The 20,853-nt window shown below is 39.5% G+C and overlaps 1 protein-coding gene across 1 annotated transcript; it reads right to left on the bottom strand.

The window, feature by feature from the left end:
* Nucleotides 1-72: 72 nt before the first annotated feature.
* LOC100892181 (cubilin) lies at nucleotides 73-20,634 on the bottom strand. The gene is made up of 11 exons (XM_003726735.3): nucleotides 19,964-20,634; nucleotides 10,889-11,119; nucleotides 10,118-10,227; nucleotides 8,875-8,969; nucleotides 8,099-8,272; nucleotides 7,429-7,526; nucleotides 6,300-6,415; nucleotides 5,454-5,584; nucleotides 4,604-4,704; nucleotides 1,989-2,104; nucleotides 73-1,247 (listed from the first exon to the last, which is right to left on the bottom strand). Exons 1-11 carry the CDS (start codon nucleotides 20,483-20,485, stop codon nucleotides 1,118-1,120), a joined length of 1,824 nt encoding a protein of 607 aa, XP_003726783.2. The 5' UTR covers nucleotides 20,486-20,634; the 3' UTR covers nucleotides 73-1,117.
* Between the last annotated feature and the right edge of the window lie 219 nt (nucleotides 20,635-20,853).

Raw genomic sequence — 20,853 nt, forward strand, 5'->3', positions numbered from 1 at the left:
ACCTCTTCCCAGAACTCGACCTTCTCTTTAAAATCTCCCATTTGAATCCACAATTATCAGAAAATACCACAATTTCATTTGATGAGTATAATTGCATTGGTAAAATATCTAAAACAGCAATGAGCAATCATTAAGAAATTAATTTACAGCTAATAACTGACCTCCATTGGCATTTAATATAACAAACACAATGGTAGATGATAAATACTCAACATTCGTGCGGCATACTAAATTATCACTTAATAAAATAAATATATTAACTTTTGCAATTTAAATACATTATAACACTCATTTGCATCGATCAGTGAAGGAACATGTGTATTAATTTTCCTTGAAAATTTTGGTGCATGTTATTTCTTGGGGAAAAGACAAAACATAATTCATTACAACCCAACACCTTATCAATGCGTTCTATTCAGTGTGACATAATATAATAACTGATGACCTACGTTTGATGACACTTGGCTTATAATTTAGTGCACTTTAAAAACAAGACAACTTGATAATTCTTTATCTATGAAAATCTTTGGAAAATCCATTGATGCAGGCAATTGAAGAGATCATGGCGATCGATAAACCTCCATCCATCTCGTAATGGTGATCGTGGCTTTATGTACCGTAATATTTTCTCGATGATGCACAAGAATTATCTTCTCGAATTATTTATTTCAATTCTTCTTTTGAAAAGCAGGCAAATATATTAGGCCTTGAAAAAAAGGATGTTGTGTTTCCCTTTAGGTGACAAAACATCGGCCGGTCGGTCGGAAATCTTTTTTTTAATTATTTTTTTTAACTCGCTCCTTGGGCTAAAAAACGGTATTTTTCATATTTTTTTAAAGCCGACCGTAGATTTCAAGATTTTTGGGTCGGTCGCAAAGGGCAATACAACATCTGGTTTTTTTTAGGCCTTACTCTCAATTCGAAATAAAGCGAGCCACGTGTTCGAAAGAAATATATAGACGATACTACAATACCATTAACCATATCAAGTGGCTATAAGGGTAGATGGTCGGATCATAAAGGGTCAGGTTGTCCAATGATCAAGCTGTCCAGGCCCTAACATACGGTATGTTAAAAAAAGGTAATAATGGTAATAATCATATCATGATAATGATGATCAACGAACAGCCTTGAACTGAGCGCGGAACCCTCTGTTGCTAGCTGTGCCATAGGTTGATCTGAATCGGATCTGTACTTCACGCCCGGTGGAAGTGTACTTCCCCGCTGATACCTCTGAACCACATAACCTGAAAATTGGGAGGTTCGATCGATTCATCAGTAATTCAGTACACACGATTGCAAAGGCTTCAATACCCTGTTCGATTGGCCATTGAAATCAAGTTAGTGACTATGGGATATGTCATAATGTTCGCACTTCAAAAAGAGGAAGGAAAAAAGGTGTATCGAGTATCGAGTATATGGCTATTGACATTGCCATAATGATATTGTTTATGGTTGTCTTTACGATTATGATTACAGTAATTTGACTTGAAGGTTACACAGCCTTACATAATTTGTGTGCAAGATCAGTGGTGGTGTAGGTATAAATGGGGGGGGGGGGGAGTGGGAATTCACCAAACCTCATTAACTACATGAGAATAGTCATTTGAATTCCGGCCGTAGCCCGATCTTTTCTGTCTTGAGAAATTCATAATTCAATCCGTTCCTTTATTTGCATAATATGTTCCATTTACTTGACGTATTGAATTTGAATTTATATTTTTCACATGATTGAATGTATACAAAAAAAAAAAATAATATACAAAAATGGAGCATATTACACCTAGAAACAATATCATAAACATTCGATAGGGTACGTAGCTACATTATTTGAAATTGAACACATTTGATAGTTTGAACCTTATTGAAGGTATAAGGCTATTTCTATGTGACATGTGAAAACTAGAGGTTTTCACATGTCACATATATAGAAGTTATTGAAACTTGCACTTCAAACAATTATTGTTTGGGCGGATAATATTCATCACCTCATTGGTACTCTTTCATCGCCGAGTTGGAGGGTGACGTGGTCGTGAGAACAGATCTCGTGATCTTCGACGTCGAAAGCCGTGAACCATATTGACACTCGTTTCTTCGGAGGAACCTGCATGGCAATTAAGCGACAAAATGCAAAGGTGATTGTTACAATGCAATAATTTAATGTAGCTATACAGTAAAACTATACAGTACGTCCCCCCAAAAAAACGAAACCGAGAATTATCGATGTTTTATTATAACGTAGTCACATTTATAATTAATAAATGACACATATTTGGAAAACTAAGATCCTCTTCTTTCATTTTATGCAACTCATTTGATGCATATTTCACGTAATTGTGTCATTTATCAATTATAATTGTGATTAAGTTATGATAAAACATCGATAATTCTCTGTTTCGTTTTTTCTGGGACGCACTGTATATTATACGACATTTTTACTCGAGCGACAATCGATCCGGGTTTCATTTCGTCAGCATTTTGGGGGTAGGATTGTTGTTGCATTAAGGTTTTTACGTTAAGGGCTTGGGTAAGGGTTAGGTTATTGTCAGGTTAGTAGTATTTCGGCTTCTGTTGGTATTTGTCGCATATTATTATGTTAGGTTAATGATTAGCTAATGTCTCGGTTAGGGTTAGGTTCAGGGTTGAAATGAGCAATTCTACATTTTTATCCTGTTCAGGACCATGATGTTCAGGACCATGATGTAAAACAGATTTTGTATCTATCTGATTCTTGTTATCCCGAATAAATATATTTCAATAAAAATTAAATAAATAAAAAATAAAATTCGGCTGCGGTAGGAGATTTATTTATGGCAGGACCCGTTTTTTTACGTTAACCTGGTTACATTTTCATTACGTAGTCCAAAGGCTATAATAAGGAGGGGCATCGCGAGACCATTTAATTTCGGGGGGGGGGGGGGGGAGGTGTCCATACAGATTTTCCTTAAGTAGCCTAAAATTTCACAATATTCACATGAATGAGGTCTTCTTTTTCTCCATCATTTATTAATTGAATAATACTTAGGCCTACATCGAAACCTATAATTATATTGATTACAAAGAAAAACACATGAATTATACCTAGGCCTATATCACACAATTAATCATACCTTAATTAAAAAAAAACATCATTAAAAACTTTTCCAGAGGTGATACTTTTCATCAATTGCCCTCAATAACATTTCCTTTAAATAAATTTCGAATAAGTTTGTAAAATCACATTTTCTTATTTTGTGTGTATAAGGCATAAAAAGCTAAATTAATTGATAGATTTTTAAAAACTACATATTTTTGATTTATACAATCACATTGCTTGCCCACAATTATATAACTGTAATTAATGTTTTTATTACCGAACAATACTTCTGTTTTTTAAGAGAACAATTCAGACCTTGTTCCAAAATATTTTTGAGTAATCACAACTATAAAATAAGTTATGATAATATTGTATGTGCATATGCACTTCAAACAATAATCATGATCATATTTTGTTAAACGATCAGAATCATCAGATAGACATTCTTCACATGCTGATAGCTTAAGAGTAATTTGAAATTAAACTGTTTTAATCGAATTTCACTTCTTGACTCATGTCAATTTTTTTTTCTCCATATATTCGTCCAGGGTTACTTTTTTCCAGAAAATATTCCCAATAAATTTGAACATTTGGATTTATAAAAGTTCTTTCAACTAATACCTTAAATATAAAATCTGTGACAATTTTATATGTGTAACTGACATAGCATGACACACTTTTGGTGTCAATTCAAAATAAAGAAGACGTGTGTTTTTATATGAACAAAATCCAGTTTCACATTTAAATTTCTTTTCTAGTCACGAGGTATACACTTCAAAAGTAGTTTAACTCACATAAATAATTATATTTTAATACATAGTATTTCTTTTGCTCGATTTATATCCACATCCCCTTTGGCATTAATGATATCCCCAATAACAGCTTTATCCTAATATTAGTGACCTCATTACATTACATTACATTAAAACGTGACTTATTTACACGTTGACAATTTTTCAATGCCGAAATACATTGTTGATAAAATAAAGGTAGGCCTAAATGTTTTAGCGGAACTTTTAATTCTTCGTCTTTTAAGAAACTCATCTAGAGCACTAAAAAGTTGGGACCAAGATAGTTCAGTAAATATTGTGGGAGAATCTTCCATCTAAGATTATGATCTTTATTTGCCGTTAACTTATAAAGCCAATTTACTTTTAAAGCAAAACTTTGCAAAACAAAATCTGGCATATTCAAACCTCCTTTATCAGTTGACCCGATTAGCAAACAATGCCTGTATAATCGGTGCCTGTCGGTCCCCCATGATCCCCTATTTCTTATGTTAATTGAGAGCTGATTTGATGAGATAACCACCTGTCAGTGAGCTTGCAGAGGGAGGTCTAATCCCCTGGCTACACTAGTGCAGTCGAGCTTTAAGATATGCGTTTTGATCTGAATCAATACAGACATTTAACACTTTTTTCAACCTTCCTGCTAAAATAGATGCTAATAGTTTATAATCAGTATTGAGGAGAATTATGAGGTCTCCTATTTTACACATCAAGCAGATAAATGTAATTTGATACGCACCCGTATGATCCACAAGCAATCCTGTTGCGCTCCGTAGGGGGCGGGCCAACCTGGTGATTTAATCGCACCGTTTGCCTTTTGGACGACACCTCCACATTCATCTGAATTTTGACAAAGAAAGAAAGAAAAAAGGAAAAGAAATCAGAAACAAAAACTTACAAACAAACAAAAACATACAGAATGCGTAAAAAAGGAAGGAAATATCCAGAGCGATAACTTTTTGTATCGGCTACAATCAATGCGAGTAATTCAATTCATTCTGTCGATTTTGAATTTCTGATATACGAATGAATCTTTTTTGGGGGTCATTATAATAACTTAAATCAATATAATATTTGTTCGATCATTTTTAAATATCAACCATTCAAAAAATGTAAACAAAATTAAAATGTTATTGGAGGTGACCTACATTTTGGGGGGGCGTGCCTCAGAGACTAACGTCATGCACTGCAGTCAGAAGAAATAGAAGACTGGGCATGAGATCAGATGAGATCAGATGAGATCAGATGAGAGCGATAGATATGGAGAGAGGGACAGAGGGAGGGAAATGTAAACAGAGAGAGAGAGAGAGAGAGAGAGAAATAGGGAGGGGATGGGAGGAGAGGACCAGGAAAACAGGAAAGACCAGAAAGGAGAGAGAGGAAAGAAGGATGAAGGAAAGTGAGAGAGTGAGAGATGGGAGAGAATATAATTGAGGGAGGAAAGAAGGAAAGGAGGTGAACTTAGAGAGAGAGAGAGAGAGAGAGAGGGGGAGAGAGCGGTGTGGGGGGGGGGGGGCACCTAAATTAAACAAAATCCGACAAAGATAAAGAGAAATTTAAAAAAAATACATATCGAGAATTTTTTTTACCTTGTTGATTCGCGATGATCTTGTAGTTTGCGGTAAACCCTCCGCGAGGTACAGTATAGTCCGAATGAAAACTCACTTGCAATATACCACTATCTGAAGTGATTGGGGGAGGGGTCTGCATGCCACAGTACCTATTGAAATGAAGGTTACAGTTTAATGCCTTGTCGATTATAATCATTGTAGCTTACGAATGGGGTCAATGTATTATATATTTAAAAAATCACTCAATTTTAGGATTTGATAGATACAATTCTTTTATATATAATAACCAAAATAGATTTTCCACAGGCTAAGAATCGAGCTGAATTAAAAAGCAACAGGATATTGCTTGACGTTTGCTTTGTGTAGTAATATTTTATTCCCATTCCGCTATTATGCCTAATGATAAAAACAGCAATGTTTTTAAGTCGTGACAATTGAGGATTTCAATTGTTTTTGTTCGATCGGTAAAGGGATTGGGCTATCATAATACATAGTCCGTCATCCTACTTCTAGAATCTTTCAAATATGAGCCGTTCCAAATTCGACATAAACACAATCGCAACTATGTTAAAAGATCAACTCAAGGGCAACTTTTGAATATTCCCATTCTAGAAATCATGTTCGGATAACGCAATACGTCATTGCCATGTTCGCATTTTAATAGGCGACAAACAAGGCCTGAAATCGCCTCAGGTTGATTTCTTGAAAGTAGTTTTTAATCGTGTTCAATAAAGAAGAAGAAAAAGAAAAAGAAAGAAGAACTATATCTGAGTGCATTACATTTGCCTTAGTGCTGAGATTATTCATTATTTTACCTTCGATTTTGTATGCCGGATTTGGATCAACCCTATTCATGATACTTACTTGATACCCAGGTCTGACGGAGACGTTTGAATTCGAAGATAATCCCAGGAACAGGTTGGTCCAACTTCGATGTCCATGAACGTTATTGTCAAAGTTATCTTGTCGCCTTGATTGCCCTTTGTTTGAAGAAATGAGAAATGGTGTCATTGGAGACTATATAGCCGGCTGCGGGCTGCCTACAGGAAGGCCGTTACTGCCATTGCAAATACATAACTCTCATGGTTTTCTTGCGGGCAACCAAAGACTACATTTCCCATTCACTTTCAACTAATCAAACAATGACTCCTCATCATAATGCGACAAAGGTGACGATTGTTTGTATCCCCATCCCATTCCCTCCTATATACCACCACCACCACCACCACCACCACCTCCACCGCCACGATCTCCACTTCCATCACCACCATGCACATACCACTGCCACCACCACTATACTATCACCAACACTACCACTAACACCAGTACCACCACCATCACTACCCCTAACACCATTACCACCACCATCACTACCACCAACATTACCACAACCACCACTTCTATCATCACCATTATCACCGACACCTCCTCATCCACCACAAATATTGGGAATTCTGTTTCCCCCTTTTCTTTTTCCTCGGTTTTGCAACTAAAATATGCCACTAAGTAAATTTATTGTCCTTTTTTAAAAACCATGTTATTACAACAATGTTGTCTCGATGAGAGCTGCAGTATATCAATTTGTGCATGATAGTGATTTTTTTCTTTTAATATATTATTTTGTTATCCCTCATAGTCTCTCGCTGTGTTTCATTGTATGTAGCACTGTACGACCCTATCTTTCTTTACCTCCTCCTTTCTCCTTTAATTGTTTCCCCCTTCTTCTTTTTCTCTCCCAAAGTAAAAGTGTTGATGGGAGATTTACCACCAACAACACTGCACTGCCTCTACCACCAACCCACCACAACAACTTCAATCATCACAACAAACAAAATTTCATCACCACCACGAACAGAATTTCATCACCACCACAAACAAAATTTCATCACCACCACAAACAAAATTCCATCACCACCACTGTCGCCCCTTCAATACCACCAATGACTTGATTTGTTATGTTGAAAGTGACCGATGATAGGGCCATAAAGCCTACCTGGATAAACCATTCACAGTGTCTGTTTAACGGGTAGGGTGCAGACCAACCGGGTGACGTAAAAGAACCACTAGCAGACGTCAGTGTCCCGCCACATTCTAAACAAAATAAAAGAAACAAGTTTGTTTAGTTTCCACATTTTCAACGTAATAAAATAAGAATGTATGTTGTTACCGTGTAAATATCAATGAAAGCTCCGTAATAATACAACGCGGCTAACAGGAAAGCCAAGTAAGCTTCAAGATTACCACCCGAAGAAGAGAATGAAGGGTACAGAGAGACAAAAGATATTTACACCACTTTCTACTTCAAACATAAACATTGGTGCGACGTGAAATTATACGAATAATAGCTTGAAAAATATACACAATAAAAAGCAAAACCCAAACACTAAAATCAAACAAACGAGCAAACATTAAGAAAGGAACAATACATGGATTACAGTTACATATATTTTGATTGATATTTGTTAAATGCTTTGAATTCTTTTTTTAACCAAGTTCATAGAAATTTCTTCCTATTTTCCCACATTTTTTAAATGTAGGCTCAGTTATATTTCCTTTTCCTTAGCGAGATGATGACTAAGCATTTCGTTATTGATATAGCATTACGTACTTTTTAGCAGTACAGCCTGTGTATGTTTAAAAAGGGCCATTAAAAATAAATGCACCTGAGGGGGCTGGCTGGCTACCGCCGTTGCTGCCTCCAGGATTGCCACCGCCATTACCACCACCACTACCACCGATACCGCTGTTGCCACCATTGTTGCTGCCACTGTTGCCACCACCACTACCATTCCCATTCCCTCCTCCGGATCCAGAGTTAGGATTGGATCCTTCTGCAGCTGAGGATAGAAAGACAAGACCTTTCTCAAATACTTTGTCGAAGGCAAGAACGATACAAAGACAGCACAAAACAACCCCCCCCCAAAAAAAAAAAACAAAACAAAACAAAACAAATACCAATACAAAAAGCAGATCATTTGGATTTAAGGAAATCAAACCTTGATAACAAGTTCTTCTAAGTATAAGCAGGTAAATTAAATTTCGTGATAGTTTGAATAAAATCGGGTAAATTATGTAAGAAAATGATGAATTCAAATTAGATCACGATAAATAATATTGACACTTCAAATCAAATTGATGTAGACGTCGAAAAACTGCACTTTCCCCCTAACACACACACACACACACACGCACACACACACACACATACGCCCACACACACCCCTAATCACGCCAAATCTCGCTGAGCAGGATTTTTTCCTTTATTGGACGACTTTATCAAAATATTATTAATACTGTATTTTGTGAACAGCTCCGGGTTTATCTCAGAAACGGAAAATCATAAAACAAATAGGAAATTGAATTGTGCTAAACGTTACAAATCATCCAATTAAGCAAGATGAACAATATACTGACAATTTTTCTTATATCCATAGCATACCACATAGTTTGCCATCAACACATGTCGGGTGATCGGATGGACACTGACTACACGGAGGGCCGCTCACGTATGGCTTCTTGCCTACGTAATTTCCCCTGAAATAATAATTTAACAAAAAAAGGTTACCAATGATTATTCCAATAATTACAAATATAACTGTGATAACATAATAATGATTGAATCAATTCTGAGAACAACACCGGTAACAAATAACTTTACATAAACAATAATGTACAACAAATGAAAATTAAGAAGAAATCTATCATTTCGAATTTCAAAAATCAAATGTTATCATTGAAAATAATTATCTAGGATATCCAAAGTCATATTGACGAAATTGAACATTGTTCGGTCTACAATATCTTCCCGCGATTGCGTTCACGAAGCGCTTTCAAAGAAGGTAAATCAAGGGGACAACTATCTTTTCCAAAAGTTGATCAAATAAAATAATTCGCCTAAAAACTGTCTCATATTTTTGTTTACAATCAGTAAATTTCTGCACAATTTAGTCACTTTCACCGAAAAAATTATATTGATTACTTTTCTCTGAAGGCCATTAACTTGATTAAATCACTTTGCTGAGAATGATAACACTTAATTTTTTTTTAAATCTACTCCGGAAATTTGTAAAGCGTCAATATCTTGTTGCCTAATCAAAGGCAATGATAATTCTGAAATTATATCGTCAATAATTCACTTGAGAAAGACTGGGATAGTGGCAAGTTGTAACAATGTGGAATGGGTCAAGTTTGAAAGTAGATATCAATTCACAAGAGCGAAAGAATACCATATACTCTTTTCTTAGAATGAAAATTCATGAGCATCAATAAAATTATGACAGATGACCAAACATAATATATTACGTGGGATGAAGACTTCTTATACCAGAAGGCACTAGTCTCTCCGAACCAGGAGATTCAAAAGGGTTTATAATTCTTAACATTATGTTGCGTTATTCCGAAAGTTCGTTTATCCGAAGGTTCATATTTCCTTGTGCCATTTCAGGAATTAGGAACCTTCGGAAATATGAAACCTATTTCAGTTTTCTGAATTGTGAATCCTATTTCGTTTTCGGAAATACGAACCTTCGGAATAATGAACCTATGGAGTACCGTTACCTTCGGAATTATAAACCTTCGGAATTATGAATCTTCAGGATTATGAACCTTCGGTATAACGATCGTTCGGAATAACGAACGTTCGGAATGATGAAAAACGCCAAGAATAAAACCCTTAGACCTACCCTTCACCATAGTTACAGACCAAGATGGTAGCAGGAGACCAGCCCAGGTTCTGGATTGTGGTACAAGTGGTGATGGCACAACCTACACGGGTCGACTCAGCCCAAACTATCTGTAACCATGGTAACAGACATAATTAATGAGACATGACTCTTAATAGTTTTAAAAGGAGAGTGACTGATATTTCAAACGTTTCTGTCCTCCCCAGGCCCGTAGCCAAAGATCGGTTGAACTTGTTTAGACCCCTCCCCAGGACGTCGATCAATTACATGTATATGCTCCCCCCCCCCCCCAAACATCAAACTCTGGCTACGGCCCTGGTCCCCCCCCCCCTGGAATTGCGAAGATTGTTATTTTCTGGAAATCTACCATTATAGAGACGTAAGTCTGATGTTCTACTTTTATCCTCCCAGACGTTGGTTGTATGAAATATTATATAATAAACTCAAGACCTCACACTTGCAGCAACATTCATTCAGCAATTACGCAAACACACTTATTGTATAAAGATTATAGGTATGGCAAACCGCTTTGACGCTGTATCAGTAAGCGATAATCTGAGAATCGCAAAAATGTTATTCAGTTGTCACGATTGTCACATTTAGAAACGTTAGTAGCCATATAATATGAATGTACTTAGATGATTATGACGAATAAGATAAAGATTTCAGGCCGACCTTCTGTCTATAAAAGTATGATCTTTCTTTTTTTCCCCTGAATCTATACAAGAGACGACCAAATTAAAGGCTCATAGGGTAGATTGATGGGCTGACCTGTGTGTAATGACCGCATATACCAGAGCATGAGTTGGACTGGTAGTTATAATCAGAAACCTCGTTGTACCAGTCTTCGATCATCCCGTAATGGTCCCATCCAGTCCCAGAACCAGCCCAGATGTTCTGACCGACCCAGGAGTACGGAGAGATGTTGGGCGGGTTGCCATGGGTGAAGACGCACTGGTCGGACCAGCCCTGGGCCATCTCGGCGAGAGTGTCGTCCCATTCCTATATAGCGATGATAATCAAATTGATTTGATTTGATTGGATGTGATTTTATTTCTCAGCAAGCTCGTCAACACTTTCTGCGCATGACAGGAAAAGCTCACCTGTACAAAATTGCTGAACCCATTGAGTCAAAGTGCTTGATACGTGTTCATGAAAGTTATGTAATCAGTATGGCACCGACGTGCGATTCATGCTATTATTATCATAGGCCCACGATATGATATACATGTGGAAATATTATTTTCAAGAGGGAAAACAAAGGGTAGGCCTATTCATTAAGAACCTAATTACTTTGATAATCATGATAGTGATTTCTCTAAAATGCCTGTTGGACTTGTCCATATTGTAAACTTTTGTAGATATTTGGGATCAGTTGTACCATGTGCTATCTACGGACAGTCTGATATTGGTTCTAGGACAATTACCCCCCCCCCCCCCCTGGACAGTCAATTTGGCCAATTACCAGCGGGACAACCAACCCGCAAGATTACCCCCCCCCCCCCCGGAAAATAACCCCCAAGGACATCCACTCAGAGGACAATATTCCCCCCTCATGGAAAATTACCCCCCCCCCCCCTCTGAGGACAGTTACCCCCCGAAAAAAATTAAACCAACTTACTAGCGGGGCGGACTTCCCCTTTAATGGAAAGGGGGTAATTTTATGGGGGTGGGGTAATTGTCTTTGGTTGTCCTGGAGGGGGGGGGGGGGTATTTTTCCTAGAAGCAATTTTTCATGGGGCGGTTGTCCAGGGTGTAATTGCCCTAATTATCAGCTTACCACCAACGGATCTGCAACCAGCACAATGTATTAAGGTATGGTTGCAAACACCATCTTAGCAATGTATCATCCCATTCGTATAGATCATTATGTGAAATTGATTTGATTTGATTAGATCTAAATTATTGATTAATAACTTCGATTGATATCAGCTTGCAACCAAGTCCTGTAACCAAGGTAATGCCAAAGAGACAGCTGCAAACACTAAGCCCACCGCCACCCGTCACCTATATCCTTATCAGAACGGACTTATAGATATTATTATTAAGGGGATTGTGTCAAATATTGATATAAAGTCAAATTTAAGTTGATTTGATATGATTTAAGTAATTGGTATTTACATAGTTGTCAATGCGATTGATACGAAAGTACTTAATCAATAATTCGTCCTTGTTTTCACGAAGTGACGGTAGCGAGGAAAATCGTAACGCAAAGTGAATGCAATTTTTTTCTGCACTTGATAAAACAACAAGAATTTAGTCCCAGATCCCGCCTATTCACTATGTCTCTCATGGATAAGTCATCGCCCGCGACACGTTTCCTATAATTATGTCTGTAGCGGCTCTTACATGCCCTACTTTCACCGTACATTAATTCATGTCTCCTGTATTTTTCCATCACGGTATTTATTTATATTCATTATTCGGACCACGTGTGTTCATTCCTCCAATCGAGCATCGTGGTTCCGCGCATCGTTCACCCGCGTATTTTCATCACCACGAGGTTTCCTTCACTCCCGCTTACACCTCGGTCGAGTCAACAACTCCTGCTTACATCTCAGTTGAGTCAACACGTCTCTGCATGATTTCTTCTCGGGGCTTCACTTTCTTCACTTTCTCTGCCGTGTTCATCGGGCTGCAGTCTTCCAGTGGAACAGTTAAATCTAGTTCCGACATATATGGTGCTTGGTTATCCGCTGGGAGCTGCCAGTTTCTTCACCGGTAGTCTTTCACTCACATGAGCTCGACTCACCGCAGCTCATCTAAACATTCACCATCAAAGTTCGGCTCATCAATCGAGCGACTCACCGTCTCAGCACCACTACCGGCTTTGATGTCTGCATTTTCCACTTTGGCCTCCGACATCAAGCGACTCACTGCTTTCGTCATCGAGCGCCACACATCTCTTCTCTTTTCTTCTATTCTCGCCCGAGAGCTCCATCTACATTCATCATCATCACGAGCGTCGGCGACGACATCGCGTTCTTCACGGTTCTTCAACCACGTCAACGAAGTCGCGTTTCCGCCTCATCAAGCCTCATCAAGCCTCCGCACATTTCATCGCGTGAGCCCCTTCCTTCGTTCCCAACTCTCTTCAACTTCATTGGACTTTCGGCTTCATTTCTACTATTGTCGTAAGCTCTATTTATGTACATCGCATTTATTCATGTTCATTATCATCATTGATCATTATGTAATCTCCGTGCAATATTCACATTTACCATTTATGCATTCTCATTCCGATTCTTCGGCTTGTGCTTGGCTACACTTTGCAAGTGTACGGCCAGCCTCATCAGTACCCAATAAACATAACTGTCACATATTAAGTGCAAACAAACTAACAAAGTAGTTGAATTCCATAAACCACAGTCTGGTGTTTATTCCCCGCACTGGGTATCAAGTCACGCGTATCGCATATACATCGCGCACATGCGATCTGACCTCCTGAGGTCACAGGTGTCACATTTGCATAATCTGATACATATTCATTATCATGACATCCCTCCTTTGCCAGAATGAAACTTTATCCTGGTCTATTTTTATACTATAGTTTCACTGAAAATTCTTGTAATATTCCTTTTGTTCTTGTGTTTCAGCCATATGTGAATTACTGAAATAAACATGCTTTGATGCATTTGCTTTTGTTTCTTCCTTTTTTTTTTTTTTTTTTTTTTTTTTTTTAAAGAACAACTTCTAACAAACAACAAATTTATCTGGTCGATAAACTTTTCCCAAATGTTTTATCTTCCAAACAACTTTGTTGAACAACATAAAACATAACATGCAATATAATATCTTTCATGCAATATCTTTCATGCATCCAGTCTGTGGTCCAAATAAAAGTTCAATTGTTCACTGGATACTATTTGAGTTCTAGTTTTGAGTTTGTGTAAATCATCTGTTATCTCCAAGCGTTCATACGACTAGCTGAAACTGAAGTTTCTGGAAATACTCTCTTCGATGATTGAATCCATTTTTGAAAACTGATCGATGCTCCAACTCAAACTTGTGTTTTTCGCAACACCTATCACATACAATAAGGGCAGCGTTCGGCGTACACCCTTTTACATTGATTAATGTATGTGTAATATTGAAACATATATATCAGAACTTATTATTTTAGCACATAACACAACTTCCTCGTACGCTTGGTTTCCATGGTGATTTCTCCAACATGTCGATTTCACAAATATGGGCAGCGCAAGGCGTACACCCTTTAAATCATAACTTGGCTTCAACCAATGATTTCCAAACATTTCTCCTTGGCACATGTAGTTTCAGATATCACTGTCGCTATTTTACAAAGAGCTCATCCCCACCATATTGATCTGGAATCACACAAAATCATCATATCGCTTAGGGAATCTTCTCTGGCGTTGTGGTCTACTAGCTGCCATAGGAACGTTGGTGTTTGTTGTCTCTGCTTGGGTATCACCATCTTGATGTCTCTGGTCACCGCCTGATGTGTTGCTCGCTGCCTCTGAGTCTGGATCTCTGGTCACCGCCTCAGGAGTACTGGTCTCCACCTCAGGATTACCGTCCGACCCTTCAGGAATACCGGTATCCGCCTCAGGATTGCCGTCTGTCCTCTCTGGATTGGCAGCTTCGTTATGAGTGTCTCGGGACATGTATCTTTTTACACTTGATACATTCCTATTATACAGGACTCCGTCAGGAGATTTCACAGTTACCATACTTCCTGTTCTTGCTGTCACTGTGTATGGCTGGCTAAAGTATGGCGTGTCTAGTTTCCTCCTTTCATCACGTCTTACTATCACCTTATCTCCTGGCACTATGTCAGAATGTACGGCTCCCCTCTTCAGATCTGCATAGTGTTTTGCACCACTTTTCATTTGGAGGTCCCTGTCTCTGAGTTCCTGATCCTCACTAATGTCCTGGATTTGTGGTAGTTTAGTTCGGATCTTTCTCCCGAACAACACTTCTGCCGGGCTTTTTCCCGTTGTCGAATGAGTACTAGCCCGGTAGACTGCGACGTAAGTCAGCAAGGCCTCCTTCCAATCCTTGCCTTCTGCCTGTGCAATTCTTAGCCTTTTCACTATACTCTGGTTCTGTCTTTCGACCTCGCCGTTGGCTTGGGGCCATTTAGGAGTCACCCGATGGTGGTGAATTCCTGTAATGTTCATGTACTCGGCGAAAACTTCTGAGATGAACTGGGGTCCATTGTCTGAGTATAACGTCACAGGTAACCCATGTCTGCCAAAGATCTCAGCCAGGGCTTTGACTGTCTTCTCTGCAGTGGTTGATTTCATGATTGCATACTCGTAGTATCTGCTATAATAATCAACTACCACAAGTATAGATTCTCCTGTCGGAAGTGGTCCTAGGAAATCAACAGCTACATCCACCCAAGGTCCTGTTGGCAACATAGTACTTCGAATTGGTTCTGGTGGATTACCCCTGCTTGTGATTTGGCAACCATGACACGTCTTGACGAATTTCTCTGCATCTTTCTCACATCCTGGCCACCATACCTTGGTTCTCAAATTCTGTTTGGTGCCAACAATGCCCAGGTGTCCTTCGTGAGCTAATGACACCATCTTTGGCCTCTGTGCCTGTGGAATCACCAATCTGCTACCTCTCAGCACACACTGACCAATTATACAGAGTTCGTCCTTGATGGGAATGTATGCTTTATATGGACAATCATCCCATTGTCCACTGTGAATACACTCTCTGATAACTTCGAGTTCAGGATCATGTTCAGATTCTCTTTCGACTTCCTTCGTTGTCACCGCACCTGGCGTTGACTGGACTGCCACAAAACGCACAAAGCTCTCTGCTTCTGTTTCCAACACAGAAGTTTCTCTCGGTTGATCATCCTTCAGCAATCTTGACAATGGATCTGCTATGTTGGACTTTCCTGCGATGTGGACTACCCTGTACTTGTACTGTTGAAGCCTCAGAACCCACCGCTCTATTCTCGCACATGGCTTAGATCTCGGTGAATAAATGACTTCAAGCGGTTTGTGATCAGTCACTAGATCAAACTCTATTCCATACAGGTACGCATGGAATCTTTCACAAGCCCACACAAGTCCAAGGGCTTCTTTCTCCGTCTGAGAGTATCTCCTTTCAACATTACTTAACGAGCGGCTGGCATATGCTACTATCCTCGGGCCATCAGCATGCACCTGCACCAGCACTGCTCCTAAGCCAACTGGATTGGCATCCGCTATGACCTTTGTCGGTGCATTTAGATCATAGTAGCCCAGGGTCTCTGCACTCATTAAGCTTTCCTTCAGCGCCTTAAACGCTTGTTGTTGTTCATGACCAAATTGAAATGGCGTGTCCTTTCTGGTCAGCTTTCTCAGTGGATCTGCCAATGTAGCAAAGTTCGGAATGAACTTTGCGCAGTAGTTGACTAGCCCCAAGAAACTTCTCATCTCAGTTGCAGTCTGGGGTTCACGGGCCTCTGCAATTGCTTTCACCTTGGCCAATCCTGGGTTGAGTCCCTCGCTAGTCAGTCTGTGCCCCATGAAGTCCAACTCAGAGACACCAAACTTACACTTTTCTGCATTTGCAGTAAGTCCTGCGTCCCGCAGTCTGCCAAGCACCTGCTTCAACCTCTTGTCATGCTCTTTCTGGGTCGATGCATGCACAATGATGTCATCTGATATGTTCGCAGCTCCTTCTATCCCAGCTATCACTCTGTGTATCTCATATTGATAAATCTCTGGAGCAGCATTGATTCCGAACAACAGTCTCTTATAGCGGAACAACCCACAATGAGTGACAAAGGTTGTCACCTCTCTAGACTCCGGATGTAACTCCAGTTGGTGGTACCCCCACTTCAGGTCTATTTTCGAAAAGACCTTGCTAATCGACAGCTCCTGTAGGACTTCCTCAATAGTGGGAATGGGGTGACGTTCTCTTATGATTGCTTCGTTCACTCTACGCATATCGATACACAGTCTAATTTCATCATTTCTCTTTGGAACTATGACAACTGGGCTTACCCATGGCGTGGAGCGTTCAACTGGCTCAATGATGTCGAGATCGATCAATTCCGCAATCTTCATCTCGACCTTTTTCCTCAGTCCAAATGGAGTCCTTCGCACAGGCTGGGCCACTGGCTTCACCGTTTCATCCACTGCTAACCGCACCTGTCGGCCCTTCAACTTCCCAACTCCTTTGAAGACTGCTTCAAACTCCTGCTTTAAACCTGCATAACTCTGTACCGCATTTACATGTACAATTCCCACCTGGAGCACTCCCAGCTCTCTAGACGTATGTTTGCTCAGTAAAGGTTCTCCCTTTTCTTTAATGACAACAAACTCTGCAGTCGACTTCATCTTGCCAACTTCTACGGTGGCTGTGAAACATCCAACAGTTGTTAATGGTATCTGTGATGTGTACGGATAAAGCCTCTTGGTACTCTTAGTAGATTTGCAGATGATTTTGTCCTTCTTCAGTTTCTCCCACAACATCTGATCTATTACATTGCAATCACTTCCCGAATCTACTATCACTGGGACTGTGACACCTCCAATGATTATTGGGACTTTCTCATGATCACCATTCACAGCAAATTGATAGTACCTCTGATCACGGCCACGGCTGTTGTCATCATCACTATCATGTCCGGGTTCACCTTCCACTTGGCGAACTCTATTCTTATACTTCTTTCCATCTCTGGACTTCCCATCTCTGACTTTTCCTCTCGCCTCACTTGTGCTCTTGGCCTTACTTTTGCACATCGTCGCAAAGTGGTTTTGGCCTCCACATTTCCGACAGATCTTTCCTTTGGCTGGACATGATGCATCCTTCCCAAAATGTCCTTTGTTCCCACATCGGTAGCATTCCAAATTCTTTTTTCTGTCATTCTCATACGATACTTGGTTCACTTGAACTTGTCCACCAGCTCTAGGCCTTTCTCTCTCTCTCAATGACATGGAGTTAAATTGACCTTCAACAGCTTCTAGAGCAGCAGCCATGGACAATGCATCATTTAACTTGAGCTCACCTCCTTTCTCCAGCATTCTCCTGCGAAGTTTATCAGCTCTGCAGTACTGAACTACTTGGTCAAGAATTTGGTTTTCTACATCCCCAGCTACGAAATTGCATCCAATAGCAACCTGTCGTAATTTGGTAACAAATTGGGCAACCGTTTCACCATCTTCCTGCTTTGTTTTCCTGAACAAATGTCTTTGAAACGTAGCATTAGGTTTGACAACATAATGAGCATTTAGGGCATCTGTGGCTTTTTGATACTCATTCCTCTCTCCTTTATTGGGAAGTGTTTTGAAAGTCTCCCGTACCACAGGCCCCGCAGTGTACAGCAACAGTGCTCTCCGTTGCGCCTCCTGGGCCGGCGTACATCCGTCCAGAAACAGGCCGCGACTATCGGCGTAGGCTTCGAACTCTTCAAGCCAAGCTTTCCACTTGCCGCTGACAATACTTGCACCACCCGTCGGATCGAAGTGTGGAACTCCTCGAAGCGCTAACAATTCCGCTCCAGCGAATGCCATGTTGAAACTTTTCCAGCTCGTAGCCACAGATTCAACATCCAAGAAACATTAATCCTCGTCGCCAATGTCACATATTAAGTGCAAACAAACTAACAAAGTAGTTGAATTCCATAAACCACAGTCTGGTGTTTATTCCCCGCACTGGGTATCAAGTCACGCGTATCGCATATACATCGCGCACATGCGATCTGACCTCCTGAGGTCACAGGTGTCACATTTGCATAATCTGATACATATTCATTATCATGACAATAACGAAAAGGGAATACTTTCTTTCATGTATTTTATTGCCAGTGCAACCTTGTTTCCTCGTAGCTAAAATAAAAATAAGAGTTATGTTGTGTGACGAGTGAACACGCTTTCAAATATCCATTCACAATACCTCACACATTCATATTCTCTAAATGTCCAAACGGCGATTCTATTATCTTTTTAATAGAAAATGTATAATTACGGGCAGTTTTACACAAACATAGTTTCTTTCTATAGATTTCAAATTATCACTCTACACATGAATCTTCAAGAAATCATATCTAAGCATTAATGCATATGAGGATCAGATGATGATATATTGACAAAGTATGCACTAAACATCCTAATTATGAAAGTATATAGTATTAGACTTATAAAATGAATATTGATGCATCGATTATACCCATATTTTATGAGTTCGGAATGTGAAGGAAACAAAAGTTGGAAATTATATCTGTTAAAATTATTGAACCTGTACATTCTCCTCATACCTATAGCTGACATATAAGACTTTATTATGTAGTCATCCCAACGGAAAACGTAATTCTACATGCATGGTACAGGCGCAAAATGCCCAAGTAAGAGATTTGATCTCTTTGTAAAATTATTATCCTCATCAATATCTCAGTTAGATGTGTACTTCGGAAACAATATGCCAGCAGTTTCAGCATTTCTTATAGACGTAAAACAGGATGGAAAGCCATTCCAAAATAAAACAACCTAAACTTACAAATAAAATGACTTTGTCCATCACCTTTTGGAATATGGGAAATAATTTAACACGTCTATTTTGCAGATATTAAATTACAAAGGTGTATTAATCCAAATACGATTACAATGATTTTTGTCGAAACTGCCAGACACTGAGTTAATTTCTCGTTAGCCGGCATTTACGATCATATTGTAAGTAAAAGAAAAATATACATGGACAACATGGGACTAAAATCATTATGTTCTTAGCCTTTCAGTTAAACATAATTTCTCACAGGATCCTTCGGCTTCGTATACAACACAACATTATTACTATTATTTTTTTTTTATCATTGTTTTTATTTGTGTTTTTTCACAACATTTTGACGTAATGATATGGACTGTGATATCTTACCATCTGGACCATATTGGCTGCAGTTGGACTGTGGACCCGACTCCTGAAATCATTATGTGCATTCAAGAAGAGTTCCTTTAGCTCTGAGGTTAGTCCATTGGAGTTGACCTGCCTTGCCTGAGGTATACTTTGCGCTCCACTCGTGGCACCCTGCTGTTGTATGTTCCCAATTCCACGCTGACCAGTGCCCGCTCCGGACGCAGTCCCAGAGTTTGGCCGACGTCGCTGGCTGTTCCGCGGCGGGTCCGGCATAGGGCCATTTCGATTCATATTATCATGGAAACGATTTTGTTTCACCGGTCGATTCGGACGAGGAGTTGGTTCCGCCGTAGTCGTCGAAGCTTCGGTTGTTGAAGACGGGATGTTGTCGTGGCCTCCAGGCCTCTCGCGGCCAGGAAGAGGTCTTCCTTCGTTTCGGGGGCCCTTTTTCTTGCCCCCTTTCCCTCCTCCCCCACCCGGGCTGGCATGAATATACGCTGCAGCAAAAATAAGTATACATGCCAGCGGTATTATAACTCGCATTTTAGATATATCACTTTGACGTTATTTCGAAAAGAAATATGAACACTGATCAAATAGCTAGAAGCTATATGAGTGTGCGCGCGTTAAACCTGCTCAGATACTTTAATAAATAAGAAGGACGTTGTTTTCTCAAGATAGTGCTGATACACGAAAATAAGTCACATTACGTAATGAAAAGATACAAAGTGTGATCATCACATCGTTGTTTTCGTCTTTAGATCAACAAAAGTCGTAAAGGTCGAGCTTTACCCAGAATAATCTTTCAAAGTTTGTTCTTTGAGATTTGAATACGGATTAGGACAGATTACCCTCATGACAAAACAAAAGATTAATCCGAGCTAGAGCACATACAGGAAAACAAACATATT

Source organism: Strongylocentrotus purpuratus, unplaced genomic scaffold (genome assembly GCF_000002235.5).
Source record: "Strongylocentrotus purpuratus isolate Spur 01 unplaced genomic scaffold, Spur_5.0 spur5_scaffold_2, whole genome shotgun sequence".
Lineage (NCBI taxonomy): Eukaryota > Metazoa > Echinodermata > Echinoidea > Camarodonta > Strongylocentrotidae > Strongylocentrotus > Strongylocentrotus purpuratus.